The sequence below is a fragment of the Suillus discolor genome (genome assembly GCF_016758755.1).
Source record: "Suillus discolor strain FC423 chromosome Unknown F5147scaffold_118, whole genome shotgun sequence".
NCBI lineage: Eukaryota > Fungi > Basidiomycota > Agaricomycetes > Boletales > Suillaceae > Suillus > Suillus discolor.
In genome coordinates this window covers 32,782-52,598 of record NW_024541365.1, presented here as the reverse complement: position 1 = coordinate 52,598, position 19,817 = coordinate 32,782, and the positions used below count along the sequence as shown (strand labels likewise).

Below are 19,817 nucleotides of genomic sequence, written 5' to 3'. Positions count from 1 at the left end.
TTTGTCCTGTAGGTAGTACGCACCCTATGTCTTGTCCTCGTGCTCACTTCAAAGGTTAACTGCTCTCAGGCCTGTCATCTCACGAGTATCTGAAGGTCTAGCTCGCGCCAATTTTGCACTCCGCATCAACAGGCACTCCCACCCACCGCATACCTACCTGTAGTCTCCCGCAGGCAGATCCTATTAGAAGCAAGACAGCCTCTCCTTCTGTGTGAGGATCAACCTCTATCTCAACAGACATCATAATATCCAAACTCGCCGACTCGCGCCCACATGGTGCGAACCGATTTGTATTCGTTTAAAAGGCTTGGCACGGACAGTACACCTGCACGAAGTCAAAGATTCGCTCAGTCGAAAGGAGAGCCAATCATAGAACGGGAAAATGACGACGTGTTCTGCGGTGATGGAGTGGGGTACCCTCCACTGTCCAGCAGTGGCTTCGGGCGTTATCGCAGGTATCGTTTATCATCAGATTGAGGCCACACTAGCTTCTGTTTGCAAGAGCCAGACTGCCACGCCAGACGTCCAGTGACGCATCTGAGTCGTTACTATTCGCGGCTTTTACGAAGCCCACAACGACTGCTGAAGCGCTGATTGATGATGCCGCTTAACCTCCGAGTCCCTCGTCAGTCAGACATGAATGTCAGGAGATACCACGGACACCGGCCTGAGTTGATAGTGCCACAGGGGGGATCCCATCTCATGGTCGTCTCCCGCTTGCTAACATTGAATGGGTATTGAGAATGGACATACATAGTTTAATGAAATCAGTTTGGCAGCACAAGAAGGCACGGGGATAGCCACTTTTTCTTTTTTGACACAAGTCGTGAGCGACACATGTAACATAGTAGGGGACTAACCGAGGTACTAGGTTAAGTATGACCACTGCCTGTTAACTACATTACAATAACGATCAGATTTCAGACTATTAATACGATAGTACTTCTCGACTTGATGTTGCCAATCGTCTGGGACAATTATATCCTCCTCCTCCTCTGGCACCGGTCGGCTGTCAGGTTCTTGATAATAAAGCTCCTCCAGCGGACCAACGAGCGAAAGTCGTTCTAGAACGATGCGCCGCACGTAGCTTCTTGGAATATCAAAAACGATCAGGGTCCGAAGTCCCGGGAGAGGGAAATCCGCAAGTCCGCGAGACGTGGGGAGTAGTCCCATTGCAAACACATCATTCCCATAGAACCCCCCAGGCCCCAGTGTCAATACCTTGACACTAGTCATTTGTTTATACAGGCGATGGAGGAGCTGAGGATCTGCACGATGCGCGAAATTAACGAGATGGAGTTCATCCAGCTCTAGAAGAGAGCTAGAAGAATTGTTGTCGGTAAGCCTGATCAACTCTTGGAGGATACCTTCTAATTGAATCTCGACCAGCATGAAGTCATCCAGAACGCCATCCAGGGTCAATATCCGGAGATTGGGCACATGAACACAGTGGAGAAAATCTGCAATCCAACAGTCCATCTTCCTCGATTTCATAGCTAGGTAGTGCAAGCGGGGTAGTGCAATGGGAGACATGATGTCTTCAGGTGGATCCATATCCAATTCGAGTGCGAGGGTCTGCAGATTGACGAGTGCACCAAGGAGTTGCAACAAAACATCTACTGTAGTGGCCGTATTTATGTTACCGCCACCTGTGCAGTAGTGTATCCGCAAATTGACGAGATGTGATGAAAACATGGGGGGTGACAGCCAGGACCAACTGGTGCCAAAAAGGATAAGATCGTTGATGGGAGATGTTGAACCAGGAAAAATCACCGGTTCATGATGTTCGGGGTCTACATTCAATTGGTCGTGTACGAGTTGAACATGCAGTTTTTCTAGCATATGGGCTGGATGAACAGAGGGACGCGACATAAGTACAAGTGCTTGACGAATGTGCATTTTTGAGGTTGTCCTCAGCGTAAACTCGCGCCAACGGTGCACATGACCATATAACTCCAGGATGATCAAGACGAGGTAAGCACCAGCGACGCTTTCGTCGACCGGTTCGGGGAGATACGGATTAAGAGGGGAGGTTCGCCTGGGGGCTCCGTTGAAGGGATTGTGGGGGTCATTCCAAAGTAGCGTGATTTTGAGAGGATGTGTTCCGCTAAGTTTTAGGAAAGTGCGCACTTTTTCAAGAGACGCAGCACGGTCGCCAAAGGAGATTTGTAACACAGTCCACAATGTTGGAATCTGTGACATGAGACAACGCCAACGTTTGCACACACACATTGCTGCAATGAGAGCCGATGGTGGAGGGCCATTGGATTCTTTTTCCGACTCATCGTACCAACATTGATCTTGGTACCAGTCATCCCAATACCTGCCTTTCTGCACTTCATTTTGCATAGAATAATCATGAAAGGTGACTTGGTCTTTTTCACAGACCGACTCGAAAATCATGCGGAGCGCGTCGTCCGGCAGGCGATCGATATAACAGTTGAAGTTGGTCATCCCAGTCGTTGACTTTTTTCAGAAAAAGGAAAGTGAGAGTAGTCAATACTAAGAATGGTGGATAATTCTGAAGAGACATACTGCTCAAGGTCAACCACCGCGGCTGCACCAACTTAACGCGAGTCCTGGATTGTGAACCGTGTTCGGAGTGCTCGAGTTACGAACAATTGTCGACCCTCGCTATCCACAGAAAGATGCACGTATTACGAGGCTAAAAATTCAAGAATTCAACGTTACTCAACACAGCTAACTGAAACTTTGTCAACCATGATGCAAATCCGAGTCAGAAGCTTCCGAAGGCGGAGTCCGGATTTGCTTCGCACCCGCAACTTCAAGCTAAAGGATCGAGTTGGAATAGGTGAAAGTCTAGCTGATGGACCATCTGGGGTATTGAAGTTTGTCAGACTCTGGGGAGCTCTTCGGAAGAATACATACTAGATGTCCACGGGAGTTCGCGCCTTTTTGGCAAAACGGTTATTACTCCACATCGCACAAACAAACAAAATTAATTATTTGACAGTTCGATAGCGTGACATCGAAAGTACAACGTCTGCTAGTTTCTTTTTCGAAAATTGACGTGTTGAGTCCAGCGGAGAGTTACCGCGCAGAAAAGTGCATTTTCCCTAGAGTTCGCGCACTTTGTCACACTATGTCACACGTCTGCCGCAATGCCTTTTCACGCTCCGCAGAATTCGCACCGTTATAAATGTTGTGAAGTTGTGCATGTGTAAAGCATTTCGGCATTGCGGAGTTTTGATTACACAGTCTCTATGTAACGCTTTGGGCAGATTGTCACGTCTGGGGCTTATTTCTTTATCGCAGATGATCCTGACAAGCATGTGCCCCGAATAAATTTGTTTTAGTATTCTCTAATCATGTATATAACCATCTCACAATATTCCAGAATTATATGTGGAGATCTGACCTTTAGAGTGAGCCTTCTATGCCTCTCGCACTGATAAGTTGCCCATGGAACAAGATCTACTTCGATTTTCTTCAAAAAAAATATATGGCAGTGTGTATTATGTTTGGGCGAATCCAGATCTATCATGGATAAGGATTCTGTGCAGAATTGCGTGTGCTAGAGTCAATGCGCGGACTCTTGGGACACACGGACTCGTGGGACCATCTAGTACCGTGTAGTAGATGTCTGAGTCCCACGGGCCACGAGCCGGGCCCCGGCGGTTCATATGTTTCTTTAGTCACAGTAGCATGCCTATTTTTCCAACACGATTGATGGTAGAACCCTGGGATGAGTCCTTGATTCTGGCGCGATGCATCAATTTTATTGGAATTTGAAACAATTTATCGACAAAGGAGTAATAAACAAGGGTAGTATTGGGCGTGCATATGCTGGACTCGTAAAGAGGATCACTATGTCACAGCTTCGCTTTGGGCTTCGTTCGCATCTCCCGAGCCTTGTCTCTTAGCGCCCTCCTCAACAGTTTACCGCTCGGGTTTTTCGGGACAACATCAATAAACTCAACACCCCCAGCGAGCTTTTTGTAGCCAACTTTATTATCAACAACGTGCTGTAAAGTTGAAGTATAAGTACAACGCGTTCACTGGAGTTTTGAAGCACCAACCTTCATAATCGATGTTTTGATCTCGTCCGCGGCCTGACGGTTTTCTTCAACACGTTTGGTGGCGTCAGGGTGGAGAACGACGAACGCCAGTGGTAATTCGCCACTATATTCATCTTGTATTCCAACCACGCACGTATCAGTTACGTCGGGGTGGTCCAGAATACACCCTTCAAGCTCAGCAGGGGCAACCTGGAATCCACGGACCTTCAACATTTCCTGTAGGGCCGCTCAATCAGGTGAGACCAAGGCCTAAGGCCAATCATCCAACCTTTAAACGGTCGAGGACTACAATTTCTCCCTTGCGGTTCATCTTCACCTCATCACCTGTACGGAGCCATCTGAAAGCGGAACATCAGTGACTAGCCGATTGAACGCCTACCTACTCACCCATTTACGAAAGTTTCCTTCGTTCTGATCACACTGGGGTGAATATATGAATGATACGAGGAAGATGACCTCATACGCTTCAAGGTTGTTTGCATAACCAAGCGCAAGCGCCTGCGTCTTTACGACAAGTTCGCCAGGTTCGTCAAAGTCCGCAAGAGTACCATCTGGTTTCTCCACACGGCCGATAATACCAGGAAGGAGTTGGCCAGCACCACCACTCAAGTCACATCTCTTATTCACCGCCCAAGTACTTATAACAGTACATGATTCGGTAAGGCCTGTGGCCGCTGGGATGAGATGTGGACGCGCACCCTCCAAAGATAGACTTACCATAGCTCTGCCCTAGGTCGGCATTTGGAAATACCTCAACGAGCTGCTCCATCACCTCACGAGACAATGGCGCAGCACCCGAGGTGACGTATCGAACGTGACTGAAATCGTAACTCTTGGCGGCTGGATGCTAAGTGGTAGACGTAGATAAGTAAGGGACGCGATCATTCATGACTCGCTGACCTTGCACAGTTGTACGATGTGTGGGGGGACTAACCTAAAGTCTTGTTCAGATGAGGTCAAATAAAGTCGAACGACGACGTACATAAGATGGGTAATACGGTGCCTGATTATGCTCTTCAAAAACTCTAGAAAGTTGTATTTCGCTGTTAAAACAACCGTCATCTGTATGCACTTCAGTCAGTGTACATCTGCAGATTCGGAGTGTGTCGACGTACTCCGCAGAAAAAGGCATAATGGGCCTACAAGATATTCAGCAATGAGATGACTGAAGTCAAACGAGGTCGTACATTGAAGACTAGTCCATAAATATCTGGCAACAATCAGTCTCACAACAACATAACGATGTCGCAAGAGTGGTAATGGCTTACGATATAAAGGAAGCACTGCGCAAGTAATCAAACCGAACCCTTTGGATAAACGACAACGCACGCACCAGCACAACATACGTCACCAGGCTTGAATCTTTGTCCAGCATAATCCTCACCGACCTTGTGGTGCGTGGCAAGCTGAATGACATTTGCAATCGGCGCGTAGTGAGGTATTGCAACAGCCTGATATATAGCATGTGGAAGTCACATCCAATTGTCCTCGCGAAATATGCGCTCACCTTGGGGCGACCAGTCGTCCCGCTGGAGAAATTCAGGAAGGCCACCTTGGTCTTCCCTTCAGCAGGAGCAAGTTTCCGTTCCGTGAAGTTCGGAGCACTTGCAAGACCTTGCGAAACCAAAACTTGCACAGTCGCTCTCTGCGCAGTATCAACACCCTCAATGTCAAAAAGAATCACACGATCCGCAGATACACCAGTGGCATATGCAGACGCCAAGGCAATATTGAGGGAGTCTGGGTGCGTGATGATGACGGCTGCTTTCACTGTATTTATTTGATACACGAGCTCGTCAACTGTGAATAGCGGGTTGGCACCGCTTGTGGGCGCATTTCAAAATGAATGTTCTAGGTAACTTAGAGAAAGTGGGCGTACGACACGGCAGCACCAAGTCTATGAGCCGCCCAAGCAGCCACAAGATAATCTGCAGAATTCATTCTGTCAACCCAAACATACACAACATACGTCAAAACTATTCGCATACCAACATGATTTGGACTGTAGATCAACACTATCAGGGGTGCAGGATGGGTAGGATCATCAATACTTGCAAGTTATTGAAATTATAGCATTACCAACATGATCCTCCTCTGTGCAGAACAAGAGCAGTCAATATGTGGCACTCACTACCATGAAATCATAGAGAACGCACGGATGTTGTAGCGGATACTCAATGCGTTAGCAAGACCGTACGTCCGAGTCCTGAGCTGTGAAGTACACGATCAACTACTGTGACCATTGACCGGAATAGCAATTCATGTCAACCACACCAACTTTGCGCGTGACCCCGCAGAGATTTGCTCAATTTCACTGGCAGGCAGACTCACCTCCTCAACCCCAATCTTCCTACCACTCTGATCATCAACAATCCAAGCACCACTCGTACGAACAGGTTTTCTGACATGGTCCGTATCCAATATAAACTGCGCAAGCGTGAGGTCGTCGGGTATGTGAGGGAGGATGCCTGCAGGTGAGACGACTTCAGCCATTTCTATCTAGTAACCACCGTCCAGAAAAGTAAGAATGATGAGAAAAAGTAAGGAATCCTCTGTGAATGTAAACTCTCATGGTTGTTTTTATACGTTACAGCTGATTCCATATATCTTTTTGGAACTATGCGGAATCACAAAGTCACCTGAGTGACACCACATGCGACAATGTTCCCACACTTATTAGTCACATACAGTCGACTCCGAGTCCCTCCTAATGTGTACTAGTCCACACCCGTTCTGCCTTCGGCACAGGAAGCAAAAAAGAGCGCTTCGCGCTCTTTTTTTAGCTTCCTGGCCTCAGCTTCATCCCAATAATTCTGAAGGCTCCTGATGAGCATTGTTCCTTCATCACAGGAAGCCAAGGAGGACTGCACCCTCCTTTGGCTTCCTGGCCTCAGGCTGCATCCTAATAAATTGTGCATTTTGAATGATTTTGAAAATACATTTATGAGTAGGATTTCAAAAAACTGAAAGTACAATCTACCACACCATATAAAAGTGTGTAGTACATAAGATCAGTCAGTTCTGCATTCTTTGAGTAGGATTTTGACAAAAGTAAAATCACAAAATATGTAACAGTATCATTGAATGTATTTATTTTCCCATTTTTCCTTGCCTTCCGTCTCCCATTGTGTCCCATGTCCTCCCGTCTCCCGTCTCCCGTCTCCCGTCTCCCGTCTCCCGTCTCCCGTCTCCCGTCTCCCGTCTCCCGTCTCCCGTCTCCCGTCTCCCGTCTCCCGTCTCCCGTCTCCCGTCTCCCGTCTCCCGTCTCCCGTCTCCCGTCTCCCGTCTCCCGTCTCCCGTCTCCCGTCTCCCGTCTCCCGTCTCCCGTCTCCCGTCTCCCGTCTCCCGTTCTCCAGTTTTTGAGTCTACATTGTCTTTGTCTCTTTTTATTTGAATCTTATCTCCTGTCACCACATTTGTTATCTCCCTGTCTGTAATTGTATCATATGTTGTTCCATTTATGTACATATACAGCCACTACTAATGATTACAGTAGGCAAAACACTCAAATCCTGTTGTCCCCCTGCTCAAACACATTATTTAATGCCATGTATTACCAACATTGTGCTAAGTTTCCAATGGGTGACATTATTCTATTCTCCCAGTTTCCCCATCTCCTGTTCTCCCAGTTTCACAGTTTCCTGATTTCTTGTCCTTTCATTCTCCAATTTTTGAGTCTACATTGTCTTTTGCTCCCTTTTTTGATTTTTCACAGCTCTTTTCTACTGATCTCTTTTATCTCCTTCACCCCATATATTTGTTGTTCCATTTTAGTTTTATTATTTACTGTATGTATGTACCGGGAAAATACTTGTGGAAAATACTTGTGTTGTGTAGTGCGCTGCTCTAATAGGCAAGTGAGTCGGTGCTCGAAAGCCACACGAGAAAACCACGCGAGATTTCCAAAAACAGGTTTAAGCGAGCTAAGCGCTCCCATGTGGCCTTTAGCAAAAGCCACGCGAGCGCCTGTGCGTTTCCGAAAACTGTCGTACTTTACTTCTTAGATTCTACGTTAGTTCGAGGCACGAGGAGGTACGTAGAATTAGATTTATGTGGCGGCACAGTGTTTTCGGGTTCTCACGCTTCTTGGTTTGTACTTCCACTCAGCACTCGCATTTACTATTCTCCACGACGGCACGCTCGTTTCGTCGCAGCTTCTTTAAAAAGAATATTCTTCAGTTAATATCATTATGCCGCGCATTCGCAGTGATCCCAACTTGAATTTATGCCCGGATTACAATTTGGAGGACTTCGCAAACACTCGAGCACAGCTAGTGAATGATAACACTACAGAAGAACAAGCGGTGCAGTTGCTCAGAAACATCTGGCTAGCTAACAACAATCTAGACAAGCGTTTATGGCAACAACAGCTGGAGAATGACAGGGAGGAATTAGTCCATCAGCGACGCATGGAAGAAGACGAGCAAGAACGTTTGAAACAAGAACGTATCAATGAGGAGGAGGACACATGCAAAGAAGAACCCAAAAAGAATAAACACAAATATATTCCGATTCAGAATTCGGGCGTCCCAGATGACCCGGCGGTCACTCCTTGCTCATACGCACTGTGCAAGCTCGACAAGGGAGAGTATCTGGAGTTGTGGTATTTCACGAACAGCGGATTAGATGAAGTGTCAACTAAGAAAACGGTAGACGACGATGCAATGATTCTATCCTCGTTACCGGATGGTTCAACAGCTTGGACCTACCATTCGAGGAATTCTGTCAGGCGTGTCCTCGTTTCCTAGCAGCCTTAGAGGAAGCAGACTGGCCGCAAGACAGGATTAGGATGACGGCTATTTTTTGGAGGAATCTGCATATTCACAAATACCGGTCACTCTGAGATCCATTAGCCCAGAAAACTCTGTTAGTCTACCAAGTGGAACAATGGAGACGTTGGCACATTGCAGCCAAATCCGTGGTAGGTCCATATGATCTCTCGATAATCAATGAGAAGGTCTTAGAGGACACAAGGAGCAAAGTCTACTGGGAGGATCGTTCAAAGAGAGATAATGCGCGGGATTACAAGGTCAGCAATCATTTCATTAGTTGTAAACAAGCACACACTAATCGTTATTTCGCCTTAATTTGTCACGAATTAAAACATTAAATCTTGGTATAATATACCAATTGCTTTGCTACATGCCTCACACACCGCTACATGCCTCACCCGAAATGCCACATGCCACACGCTTCGCTTCATGCCACAGTCGGATCACTGATTCAACTCATCTTCGCAGCAGCGAGAGTACAAAGATTCGCACAAACGTACAGTGTCCCTGGATCATAGCAATAGAGCGAAAAGACCGCATCAGGATTTTCATGCTGGTGCAAGCGGAGGCATCCTCTCCGCCTGCGCCATATGTCTGGGACGCAACCTGCACAAGATCATCGAATGCAAGTCAGCCAAACTCTGGGACGAGTCACACAACACTATTTGTGCACAAATCAGAAGGGTACTCACCATGCGAGACGGAAAAGCGGTTTTCAGCGACTGGCAGAGAGTCAGCAGATGTGTGGAGATCACGCACGACCGAAGGCATTTCTGTTTGGGATGCGGACTCTCGACTCACAGGGCTCAAACATGTCCTCGAGCACAGAAGGCATAGAGCGCTCACACCATATAATGCAGGAGCATGGGAAACAGAACTCGTTGCAACGGGTCTCATTGACAGATACCCGCATATTCCTGAGAGCCTACGTCGGGGTTTCATGTTGGACATTCCTAATATTAAGATCATGCAAGCGCCTCCAAACAAAGACTCTGTCGCTATATACCAAGAAGAATTCCTATCTATTGTGCAAACCGAGCTTCAGAAAGAAAGATATATTGGCCCGCTTAGTTTTAATGAAGTCGAAAGTCTTATCGGACCGTTTCAGACATCTCCATTCTTGATTATTCCGAAGCTGGGTCGCCCAGGTCGATACTGGATCATTCAGAATTATTCTTTTCTGCACGTTCCTTCCATCAAGTTTCCCAATGCTTCCATCAATTCATATATCAATTCCAACAAATTTCGCAGTACCTGGGGAACGTTTCATGTCCTCGCACTCACCATCAGTAGATTGCCGCCTGGTTCGCAGATCACCATCAGAGACATCTCTGAGGCGTATCGTACCATCCCAATCCATGCATCACAATGGCCAGGATCTGTTGTCCGGATCTCAGAAGACCAATTCTGTATCAACACTTGCATGTGTTTCGGCCTCCGGCCATCAGCCGGAGCATATGGGAACCTGGCTGATGCCGGTCTTGACCTATTTCGATCTAGAGGAATCGAACCGAACTCTAGATGGGTCGACGATCACATTTTTATTCGAATCCTCAAAGAATGCATACCAGACTACAATGTCAAGAGGGCATTATGGCACGAGGAGATCAAGAAAAGAGGGAGACAGCAGGATGGAGGTAGAGTGTGGTTTGGAGGGCACATTTTCGAAGATGGCATGCTGGAGGAGTTCGACAAGGACTGTCAGTTTCTGATCAGGGACTTCTCGGGAGCATTGCTGAGATCTGCGGAAGATGGACATTTTTCATGTAGCATGGAGGACATTGACGAATTTTCGGAAGAACTTGACATTCCCTGGGAGAAACTCAAAGACAAAGCGTTCAACTTTAACAATCCTTACATCGGCATTATCTGGGACCTGGAATTGGACAAAGTATACCTCGCGGAAGAAAAGATGACTAAGTATCTTATGGCAATCGAAGTCTGGCAGAAATGCGGTACACACGTTCTTCTGGATGTACAACAATTGTACGGTAAGCTGCTGCACACTACCCTGGTGGTACCGAAAGGTCGCGCTTACCTTACATCCTTGGAGGCAATGCTATGCATTGCCTCCCAAAAGCCATTTATCTCACGACGACCAGTTAAGAGTCTTGAGTACAATCTTCTCTGGTGGTCGACGATTCTGCGATCTTCCTTTGTGGGACGACCGATTCCCAGACCGCTTATGCTGCATGACCCAGCCGCATACTCTGACGCCAGTTCGGGCGTTGGAATTGCTATCATCATTGGCGATAGATGGTGAGCCTGGCATTTACACAAAGGCTGGCAGACACTCGATGGTGTAGCACTCGAACTTGCGCTAGGCTCATATTCAGCTATTTTGCCATGCACGTCAAACACATGAATCACTTCCAATGTTATCTGACACTCATCCGCTCAATCTGATGTTTATCCGCTAAACCTGACGCTAACCTGCTAAACCCGACAGACCTGACATTTCCCGCGCATCGGACCCGATGTTTTCCCGCGCACTTGTCCTCCCTATGTCTTGTCCTGTCGTATCTATCCCCACTAGGTGCACAGTTATTCATTTTCACGTCGCTAACATTGTAGAACGCATTATTACATGTCCACAGTACATCGTGTCTTATTACATAGGACATTGGACCCGAAAATCAGTGCTACTACTTTCGCCTATAGCACTCCGAAATTCTACATAGATACTATATATTTCGCATACCTCCTACCTATTTACTTTACCTTTCTACCTCCGAGTAGGAGGAGGTCATCTGATATTCGTAGTTCTTAGCTGGATTCCACAATATCATCCTTTCTTTATCTGAAACATCAGACAGTAACCCGCCATTCGCTATCCCCGACATTCACTATATTCCCGACGCAAACCCGACGCTAACCCGACGCAACCCAAGGCACACCCGCTAACCCGAAACCTGAAAACATCGGACCCGACGTTTTTGACATCGGACTCGTAATTATACCTTCGGACTTTGTTTCCCGCACTTCGGACTATCTTCCTTTTGATATAACTGATTATTCTAATACCAACAGCAAGCCCCTCGGGTCGAATGCACTTGTCTTGCAAGTATAAGCAGACTAGGCTGTGCACGACCACAACATTTTTATATTGCTGGCTACTTACTTTGTGTAGTGCCCAGCAATTGTTGTATCTCTACAACGGCCAAAAAGACATTGGATGGGCAGAGGCAGTTGGATTCGAGCTCCTTGCTATGCACATTGTCGGAATGGGAAAGTCAGAGAGACATTTCAGAGTTTACGGGGACAACCAGGGCGTCATTGAAGGATAACGCAATGGTCGCAGTAGAAACAAAGCGGTTAACCTGGTCTTCAGACGAATGTTCGACCTTATCTACAGTTCCGCAACGCCTTACTCGTTCCACCCAGCCTACGTCACGAGTAAACGTAATCCAGCAGATGAACCGTCGAGAGGTATCTACAAGAGCGCAGAATACCTCCTCCCCTACATCCCCATCCCAGCCGAGCTTCAGCCCTTTATCGTCGATCCCTTCATCATATCCACAAACCCAGCAGACTATAGTACAGACAGAACGGACGCATTCATCGTCAAAAGCTCTGCTCGCAACGATACAGATGAATCTCACAACGACGGTCACAGAGCAATCAAGGACTCACTCTTCTTTATCCATCGAGAGCAACAGCATCATTGTCAGTAATTCCAGATTCAAAGTGTCGCTACCAACAGAGCTACCCGCTAAGCCTCAGCCTTACAAGAAGGGGTTAGTACCTGCAATGTCGCAGTTACGCCCGCACTAATCACAGAAGACTTAGAGAGAGTGCTCACCGTCATGAATTTATCGTGGACAGCTGGGACAAGAGAATGTTTTGGCACAGGTCTTCTTGTTTTTCATGTATTCTGCGATGAGAGATCAATTCCAGAGGATGAACACTGTCCGGTCGACACACGGACCATCCTTAACTTCATCTCCAGTTGCGCAGGGTCATACTCAGGCAAGACACTTATGAATTACGTCTACACCGTCAAAGCTTGGCATACAATACACGGACAATCTTGGATCGTCAACCAGGATCAGTTACGAGTGTCACTAGACAGGGCAGCAGAACTTACACCCTCTTCATCTAAATGCTCCAAACGAGAGCCATTCACAGTGAAACTGATCCTTGAGATTCGAGCGCATCTTAATCTAGATACCCCATTGGATGCCGCCGTATTTGCATGCTTAACAACAGCATTCTATGCATTATGTCGACTGGGAGAACTCACAACAAAGACAATGAAAGACTTTGACCTGGGAAAAACAGTCAAGCGCTTGGATGTGGAGTTTGTGTCGAGGACAGGCATCATTTTTGTGCGACCAAAATCTTTATACCATGTACCAAGGTATCAGCATCGGGAGAGAGTGTTTATTGGGCACAACAAGACAATCAGACAGATCCAAAGACAGCGCTATTGCATCATTTCACAATAAATGATCTGCAGTGTGACAGACATCTCTTTGTGTGGAAGCACATCAAAGGAGTGAGACCATTGACGAGGAATGAATTCTGGAAGAGGATTAATGGTATAATAAAGAGAGCAGGTCTAGGAAACTTTAAAGGACACGGATTGCACATAGGTGGCACTCTGGAATACTTGCTGTGCGGAGTGCCTTTCGACGTAGTGAAGTCGATAGGCAGATGGTCCAGTGAAGCCTTCACCAGGTACCTTCACAAACACGCGCTTATATTAGCCCCGTACCTTCAAGAATCCCCAGCGTTAGAACCTTTTACCAGGTATACAATGCCCCCAGCGCACTAAACAGTGAGTAATATCGATTCTTAATATGCTTCGCCCTTCTCCTTGGGAGATGGGAGTCCATGCTGCGCCTGACGCATTGCAGGGCTCCTTTCAGGCTTTTTGGGAATCACGGCTCATCCTGGACTTTCCTGCAGGTTTGAAACAATGTTTCGGTGTAGAGACTCATGCCTCTCATTGTGCAATATGGCAGTTTTCACTGGGGAGTACATGGCACGAACTTGTAGCATCACTCTGTGTGCTACCTGCAGCTATCTCTATATGAGGCGCAGCTTTCCCGCGCAACGCGCGCCATGCGCGCGTACCTTTCCCGCGCTTCACGATGTATATGCGCGCGCACTTTCCCGCGCTGTAGCGCCCTATAGCGCCAGCCATCCGGAAGCATCCATCCACTGTCCACCAAGTTCCCTAGTGCGTATATTTCCATTTCTCACATTTGCATATTGTTCCATCTTTATTTTTATCATGGACCCTTACTTACATATATCTTTACATACCTTACTCGGTAGCGCTTCGGCTCCGCATGACAGCGCTTAGGCGCCATACTTAAGCGCCAGCAGTACATACTCACTTACTCACTTACTCTCCCACCAGAACGACAGAGGACTTACTGGTTACTACCCACTATTTACCTAGCAGAACATAGTAGAAATCTATTTGTTTACACCTCGCATCTCCCTTCTTTTGTCTTACATCATATCATCACCTAAGCAAACTCACTCTTACTCTCTCTTGTTTCCGCATACACGCGGGCGCATTCCCGCGCTTCGCGCATTCTCGCGCCTCGCGCGCACCTGCGCTTTCCCGCGCTTCGCATTGGCCAACCAGTAGCGCTTTCAGCACATACCTCTAGATCCTTGCTGCACTCGCTTCCCCTTTAGGGTCGAACGCACTTGTCGTCTCAAGTATAGCAGACTAGGCAACGCACGACCTTACAACAATTATAGATACAGTCAGGAGCATTGTTTGTGCCTCGCTGTATCGTTGAACCTTCATCGGGTCACAAACCCTTCGAGTTTGAGCCCAAATAGCCTCAATAGTTACTTGCTACTATTTATTAGAAATCAGCTGTTATTCAGAACTAATAAAGCTGATTTCTTGAACGTTAACACGAAAAACTGTTAGCAACACATAGAGCATCCTGTAGGCATCACCAAAACACCTGGATAGCCCATTTGGGAAGCCTTATTAGGCTTAGCAATAGCGTGCCTCGTCAGCTATATTTAGGCTTGGAAACAGTAACATCCAAACACCAAGTGTTAAATAATGCCCCAAATAGTGATGTGCAAGGCCCAGCTTGAAGCCCTGGGCCGGCCCAAGCCGGGCCCAAATAGGCCAGGCCCAGCCCAGGCCTAAGTCATGGCCTGAGCAGGGCTTAGGCCTGGGCTTGGATTTAGAAAAGCCTAAGCCAGCGGCCCAAGCCACGGCTTTGGTACATACAGTATACGACAGATTACCGTCTGAGGCAGGTGACGTGCAGCTAAGAAAGGAAGCGTCACCCATCCAGTACACCGTTCAACGTTCAACATTCACCGGCACCTGCCACTTTCGGACGTTGCCATTCGGTCGCTCATTTTGGTAATTCTGTTCTCACTGTTGTCATTGTTGTCATTGTCGTTGTCACCATTGTCCTTCTCATCCCTCAACAACAACAACAACAACAACAACAACAACAACAACAACAGGACACGCCGGCACCAGCAAGCCCTGCCGAACGAAGACTTTCTCCCCTCCCTGTCATTCAACAAACAACGCAGAACTGCGATGGCTTAGCGCCCTCAAAAACGCATCTGTTCTTGTACTTAGTCACTCCGCTGGTACTCTATCCTGATTCCCCACCAATTGTTCATAATTTTCATCATACATACACAACTCTAATATCCATCTCCTGCGTCAGACTCGAGCCCGCTCTCAACGCTCATTCTCATGATTCTTGCCCATTCATGGTTCTCACTCGTCATCATCTGCATGGTGCGTTTTTTAACGCAATTCATTTTTATTTCTATTTTACAGATTACTCAATGTCTTCCTACTTGTCTTGTCCATCTCCTCTCTCTCATTCTCGTCCTCCTCCTTGTCTTCTTCCCTTCTCCTGCTCTCATCCATTGTCCGTATTCATCTGAGCCATGTCAGCAGTTGCTGACGTGTGCTGGGCGTTTGCGCATGGCGTTTGTGGCGTTGGGAATGGCATGGTGGAGCTCGGACATTTATTCAGCATGCGGGCCACGGCTTACATGGGCACAAGCCCTGGCTTTGGGCTGGCTTGGGCTCATGGCTCAGGCTTGGAATCTGGTGAGCCTAAGCCCCCTCAGGCCAAGCCTAAGCCGGGGCTTTGAGCCCAAGCCAGGCCGGGAACATCACTAGCCCCAAATATTCTGATACCACCACCTGCTGACATCCAAACCATAGAAGAATTTCAAGCCACCTTCATGCACCTCACCTAGGGATATGCACAGGTTTTGGAAACCCATGCGGGTCATGGGTGTGGGTACACCCAGGGTATGGGTGGGGGTCTGGTTCTAGCCTACCTGTGCCCTTACCCATACCCTTGCCTTGGGTTGACACATGAAAACAAATGTAGACTTCATAAAAACCAAAACTCCACTACTGTATAGCTGTCAAACTCTAATGATACTCACTACATAGATTTATGAATGATAGTTAGTGCTCCCTACAGCCTACACACCATGCAGCTCAACTTGCTTTCAAAAACTGCTAAATGAGTCACCAAATTGACTGACAAGGCCAGAGCTGCTATTGAGGAGAAGCTTAATGGTGCCTTGACAAAGAAAAGGAAGAACAACACAAGTGGAGAAAGCATGGCAGCCATCAAATCCAAAAAGGCAAAAGCTACCCCACCAGATGGTTCTGGTGACGGACCATCCTTGGAAGACTCGGAAGAAATAACACCTCCACCGCAGCTGGCACCAGTACCAGTAGTACACAGGGCCATTGTTCGAACTGAGGAAGAAGAGGCTGCTTTGTATGATGATGTCGACAATGACAACGATACTGAGCACCGATCATCCAGCCCAGATGTTGAGAGTGCTGCTGACGAGCTAAGTATGAGCACCCTTGTTCAAGCAAACATTCTCGTTAATGAAAATATAGAACGGTTAATGAAAGAATGGACTTCACCTGTTTATGCATTCTTTGACCCAACACCGCGCATCATTGAGAATGATGGTTGCTGGGCCCATGAGTTCAAATGTAGTGCGCGAGGATGCAAGACCACCATCCGACGGTATTTGGACAAAAAAGATGCCCGGTCCACTGGAAATATGCGGAAGCATGTCAAATCATGTTGGGGTGATGTGGTACTGCAAGCTGCTGATGATGCAAAGGATGCCAGCGAGGTCCACACAAAAATCATTCCGGGAATCCTGCGAAACAGATCAATAACGGCGTCCTTTGAACGCAAGGGGAAGGGGAAGGTGACATACTCCAACCGTCAACACACCCGTGCTGAGACCAAGTAAGTCTTTGACACTATGCAGCCAGACAAATTTAACATGATGCAGAGCTGAGCTTGTGCATTGGGTCTCTGAAAGCCTTCGACCATTGTAGAGACTGACATCTCTGTGGCCTTGTAGAGAGCTAATTCTACAACGCCCTAAACACCTTCCAAACACAGCGCGACCCATATCCCATTCTGCGCACTTGGCGCTTCGTTGGCCGCTCACGTGCACAGGCGCTTCGGTCGCGCATTGGCGCATGTATCCTCGGTTCCGTCGCTCGTCCTCCGTCCATCCATTCCATGTCCGTTTGGTTTGTCGGTGTGTATTCCTATTTTATTCTCATGTATTCTGACATATCTCCAGCGCTTGCGCACATATTCTGTATGTTTCGTCACGGACCCTTATTACATATCATCATGTACTTGCTCCGCTTTCCGGCTCGCTTTAGCGCTTGACAGCGCTTAACGCTACTTAGAATATATATATACCTTGCCTCTATGTAGAATGATCTTCTTCTTCTTCCCGCACATCGTTGGACTCTAAGTCTAAAGCTCCATCATATCCGCCGACCGACGCTAAGTGCCAGAGCCGACACAAGCGCTAGTTCTCATATTCTTATATACAAACAACATCTTACTTGTCTCCCGACTCACTTAAGGAGTCGCTGCACTCCACCACCCGCACACGCGCTTCGCTCTCACTCAGCGCGCGCCATCGTACTCGTCGCTCAGTAGCGCTTTGTAGCGCTTTCGCTCATCGCGCACCTCACCAGACTTATCCGACAGCCCGGTTCAGTGTTTCCCTCCACTGTTATATATAGAGGAACCTTCTCAGTAGCAATCCCCTTGGGCCAACATTAGATTCGCGCACAGAGGACCATCTGAGTATATCTCATACCACCCACTTTCTATCATTCTACATTCCTCACCTACACCATTCGAGATAGTCAAAGACCGAGGGTTTCAATCATTAATGAAAACAGGCCGACCAGAATACTACTTACCTTCCCCAACCACCATCTCGTGTGATGTACGGCTCGTTTTCGCATGCACTCGACAACACATTGCTAAAATGTTGAGAGTTAGTGACTTAATGCTCAATATGCATGAAACTGACTTGACTTACCAGGAATATGAGGGCAAGATCAATTTTACTATGGACACTTGGACTTCCACCAACCATAGAGCCTTTGTGGCAGTATCGGTCCATCTCGAGCACAATGGAGTCCCACTGAGTCTGCCATTAGACATTGTTGAAGTGGCAAAGGTATGTTGAAAGACTTAAGAGGTGCCCACACACAATGACATGATGACTTGACCAGTCCCATACTGGTGCAGAACTTGCTGCAGTATTTGCAAAGATGCTAGAAGAGTTTGGAATATCAGACAAGGTACAAGGCATTTAATAGAAAAAACTTACTTGCTAACTTGTTCCACAGATCCTGAGTGTAACATGTGATAATACCTTGAACAACAACATCATGGTTGGTGGGCTCGAGGACTTGCTTCCTGGCTTTGGGGGGGCAGCGAGTCACACATGGTGCTTCTTGCACACCGTAAATCTGATCGCCAAGTCCCTGCTTTGTGAGTTCGATGTAACGAAGAAGGCTGAGGCTGCAAGAGAAACAGATGATGATGTGGCGAGTGATATGAGTGATACGGAGTTTGCTAATCTGAGCAATGAGGTTGAGCGTGAGGACGCCAGTGCCAATGTTGATGAGGAGTTGCCAGATAATGAGGATGGTTGGGTGGACGAGGTAGCGCTGTTGGACCAGGATAAACGAATTGAGCTGCAAAGAGATATCCAACCGGTAAAGTCAGTGCTTTTGAAGGTAAGACGAAAAATACTCAAGCGTACCTCAATATTGATGGCTCCCTCTAGCTGCGCAAGCTTTCTTACAAACTGATCAATTCCACAACGATCTTGCTTCCTGCCTGGCGCAAAATCCTCCTCGACCTACAAATGACTCCAATGAATATGCCACGGGATGTTTGCACCTGCTGGAACTCAACCTTTGATATGCTGGACTATGCTGTTGTCCATCAGGAAGCGATTGACACAGTCACTCAGCGGCGTGACCTAGGATTGCGCAAGTTTGAGTTTGTTGACAGTGATTGGGAGATTGTCAGCCAGTTGCAGGATGTATTGAAGGTAGGCATGGGTCACTTACTGGAAATTGCTTACTAAACATGACATTCAAGATTCTCAAGGATGCCACTTTGTTTTTCTTGCGGGGGACACCTAACCTTGCAAAGGTTATTCCTGCAATGGATTTGATTGATGAGCAACTCACCACCTACTCAGACAACCGGAAATATTCCCCTTCTATCTGTGCGGCTGTTTGCCTTGCAAAACGAACACTCAACCGGTACTACCAGTTGACCGACAAGTCTGAGGTATACCGGATTGCTATGGGTGAGTCTTTTTTGATTTAAATAATATTATGATACTGACCTTTGTTTATTTATTACTACAGTACTGCATCCATGCCATAAATTGGCCTATTTCAAGAACACACGGTGGGAGAACACCTGGATTGAGACTGTGGCCACACTTGTGCGTGACGAGTTTGAATGGTCATACCTTGAGGTGGGGATTCAACAGAACAGTGATGATATTGAGGTGTTGAATACTACAGCTCATGAGGTATGTGTTTTTCTTTATTTTTGCATGGCTCATTAACTACAACTTGACCTTTTAGAATTTATTTGACAATATGCCAGCACTGGCACCACCCAAGTCAACTGACCTGGGGGATGAACTGGAGCGCTAC

The 19,817-nt window shown here is 47.2% G+C and overlaps 7 protein-coding genes across 7 annotated transcripts; 4 read left to right on the top strand and 3 right to left on the bottom strand.

Annotated features, from left to right (window-relative positions):
- Positions 1 to 783: 783 nt before the first annotated feature.
- F5147DRAFT_764656 (uncharacterized protein) lies at positions 784 to 2,866 on the bottom strand. The gene is made up of 2 exons (XM_041440723.1): positions 2,536 to 2,866; positions 784 to 2,466 (listed from the first exon to the last, which is right to left on the bottom strand). Exon 2 carries the CDS (start codon positions 2,452 to 2,454, stop codon positions 868 to 870), a length of 1,587 nt encoding a protein of 528 aa, XP_041285653.1. The 5' UTR covers positions 2,455 to 2,466; positions 2,536 to 2,866; the 3' UTR covers positions 784 to 867.
- An 856-nt stretch (positions 2,867 to 3,722) lies between these two features.
- Positions 3,723 to 6,633, bottom strand: F5147DRAFT_726533 (uncharacterized protein). Its single transcript, XM_041439183.1, has 18 exons — positions 6,372 to 6,633; positions 6,197 to 6,251; positions 6,120 to 6,134; positions 6,029 to 6,055; positions 5,920 to 5,968; positions 5,548 to 5,863; positions 5,374 to 5,491; positions 5,309 to 5,323; positions 5,228 to 5,250; positions 5,156 to 5,179; positions 5,023 to 5,102; positions 4,941 to 4,974; positions 4,758 to 4,887; positions 4,504 to 4,705; positions 4,428 to 4,451; positions 4,309 to 4,378; positions 4,041 to 4,256; positions 3,723 to 3,986 (listed from the first exon to the last, which is right to left on the bottom strand). The coding sequence occupies exons 1-18, from the start codon at positions 6,531 to 6,533 to the stop codon at positions 3,834 to 3,836; spliced, it is 1,713 nt and encodes a 570-aa protein (XP_041285652.1). The 5' UTR covers positions 6,534 to 6,633; the 3' UTR covers positions 3,723 to 3,833.
- A 497-nt stretch (positions 6,634 to 7,130) lies between these two features.
- On the bottom strand, positions 7,131 to 7,577 carry F5147DRAFT_658609 (uncharacterized protein; the record flags this gene model as incomplete). Its single annotated transcript, XM_041434471.1, has 2 exons — positions 7,131 to 7,471; positions 7,532 to 7,577. The coding sequence occupies 2 exons, from the start codon at positions 7,575 to 7,577 to the stop codon at positions 7,131 to 7,133; spliced, it is 387 nt and encodes a 128-aa protein (XP_041285651.1).
- A 653-nt stretch (positions 7,578 to 8,230) lies between these two features.
- F5147DRAFT_587506 (uncharacterized protein) lies at positions 8,231 to 8,788 on the top strand (the record flags this gene model as incomplete). The annotated part of the gene is made up of 1 exon (XM_041432000.1): positions 8,231 to 8,788. The coding sequence occupies one exon, from the start codon at positions 8,231 to 8,233 to the stop codon at positions 8,786 to 8,788; it is 558 nt and encodes a 185-aa protein (XP_041285650.1).
- Positions 8,789 to 16,651: 7,863 nt separating this feature from the next.
- Positions 16,652 to 18,319, top strand: F5147DRAFT_587475 (uncharacterized protein; the record flags this gene model as incomplete). Its single annotated transcript, XM_041431999.1, has 3 exons — positions 16,652 to 17,061; positions 17,917 to 18,124; positions 18,173 to 18,319. The coding sequence occupies 3 exons, from the start codon at positions 16,652 to 16,654 to the stop codon at positions 18,317 to 18,319; spliced, it is 765 nt and encodes a 254-aa protein (XP_041285649.1).
- Positions 18,320 to 18,479: 160 nt separating this feature from the next.
- F5147DRAFT_531761 (uncharacterized protein) lies at positions 18,480 to 18,638 on the top strand (the record flags this gene model as incomplete). The annotated part of the gene is made up of 1 exon (XM_041430096.1): positions 18,480 to 18,638. A coding segment is annotated over one exon (159 nt), but the record flags the coding sequence as incomplete, so codon positions are not given.
- Positions 18,639 to 18,692: 54 nt separating this feature from the next.
- F5147DRAFT_587509 (uncharacterized protein) lies at positions 18,693 to 19,726 on the top strand (the record flags this gene model as incomplete). Its single annotated transcript, XM_041432001.1, has 4 exons — positions 18,693 to 18,875; positions 18,926 to 19,195; positions 19,423 to 19,459; positions 19,521 to 19,726. The coding sequence occupies 4 exons, from the start codon at positions 18,693 to 18,695 to the stop codon at positions 19,724 to 19,726; spliced, it is 696 nt and encodes a 231-aa protein (XP_041285647.1).
- Between the last annotated feature and the right edge of the window lie 91 nt (positions 19,727 to 19,817).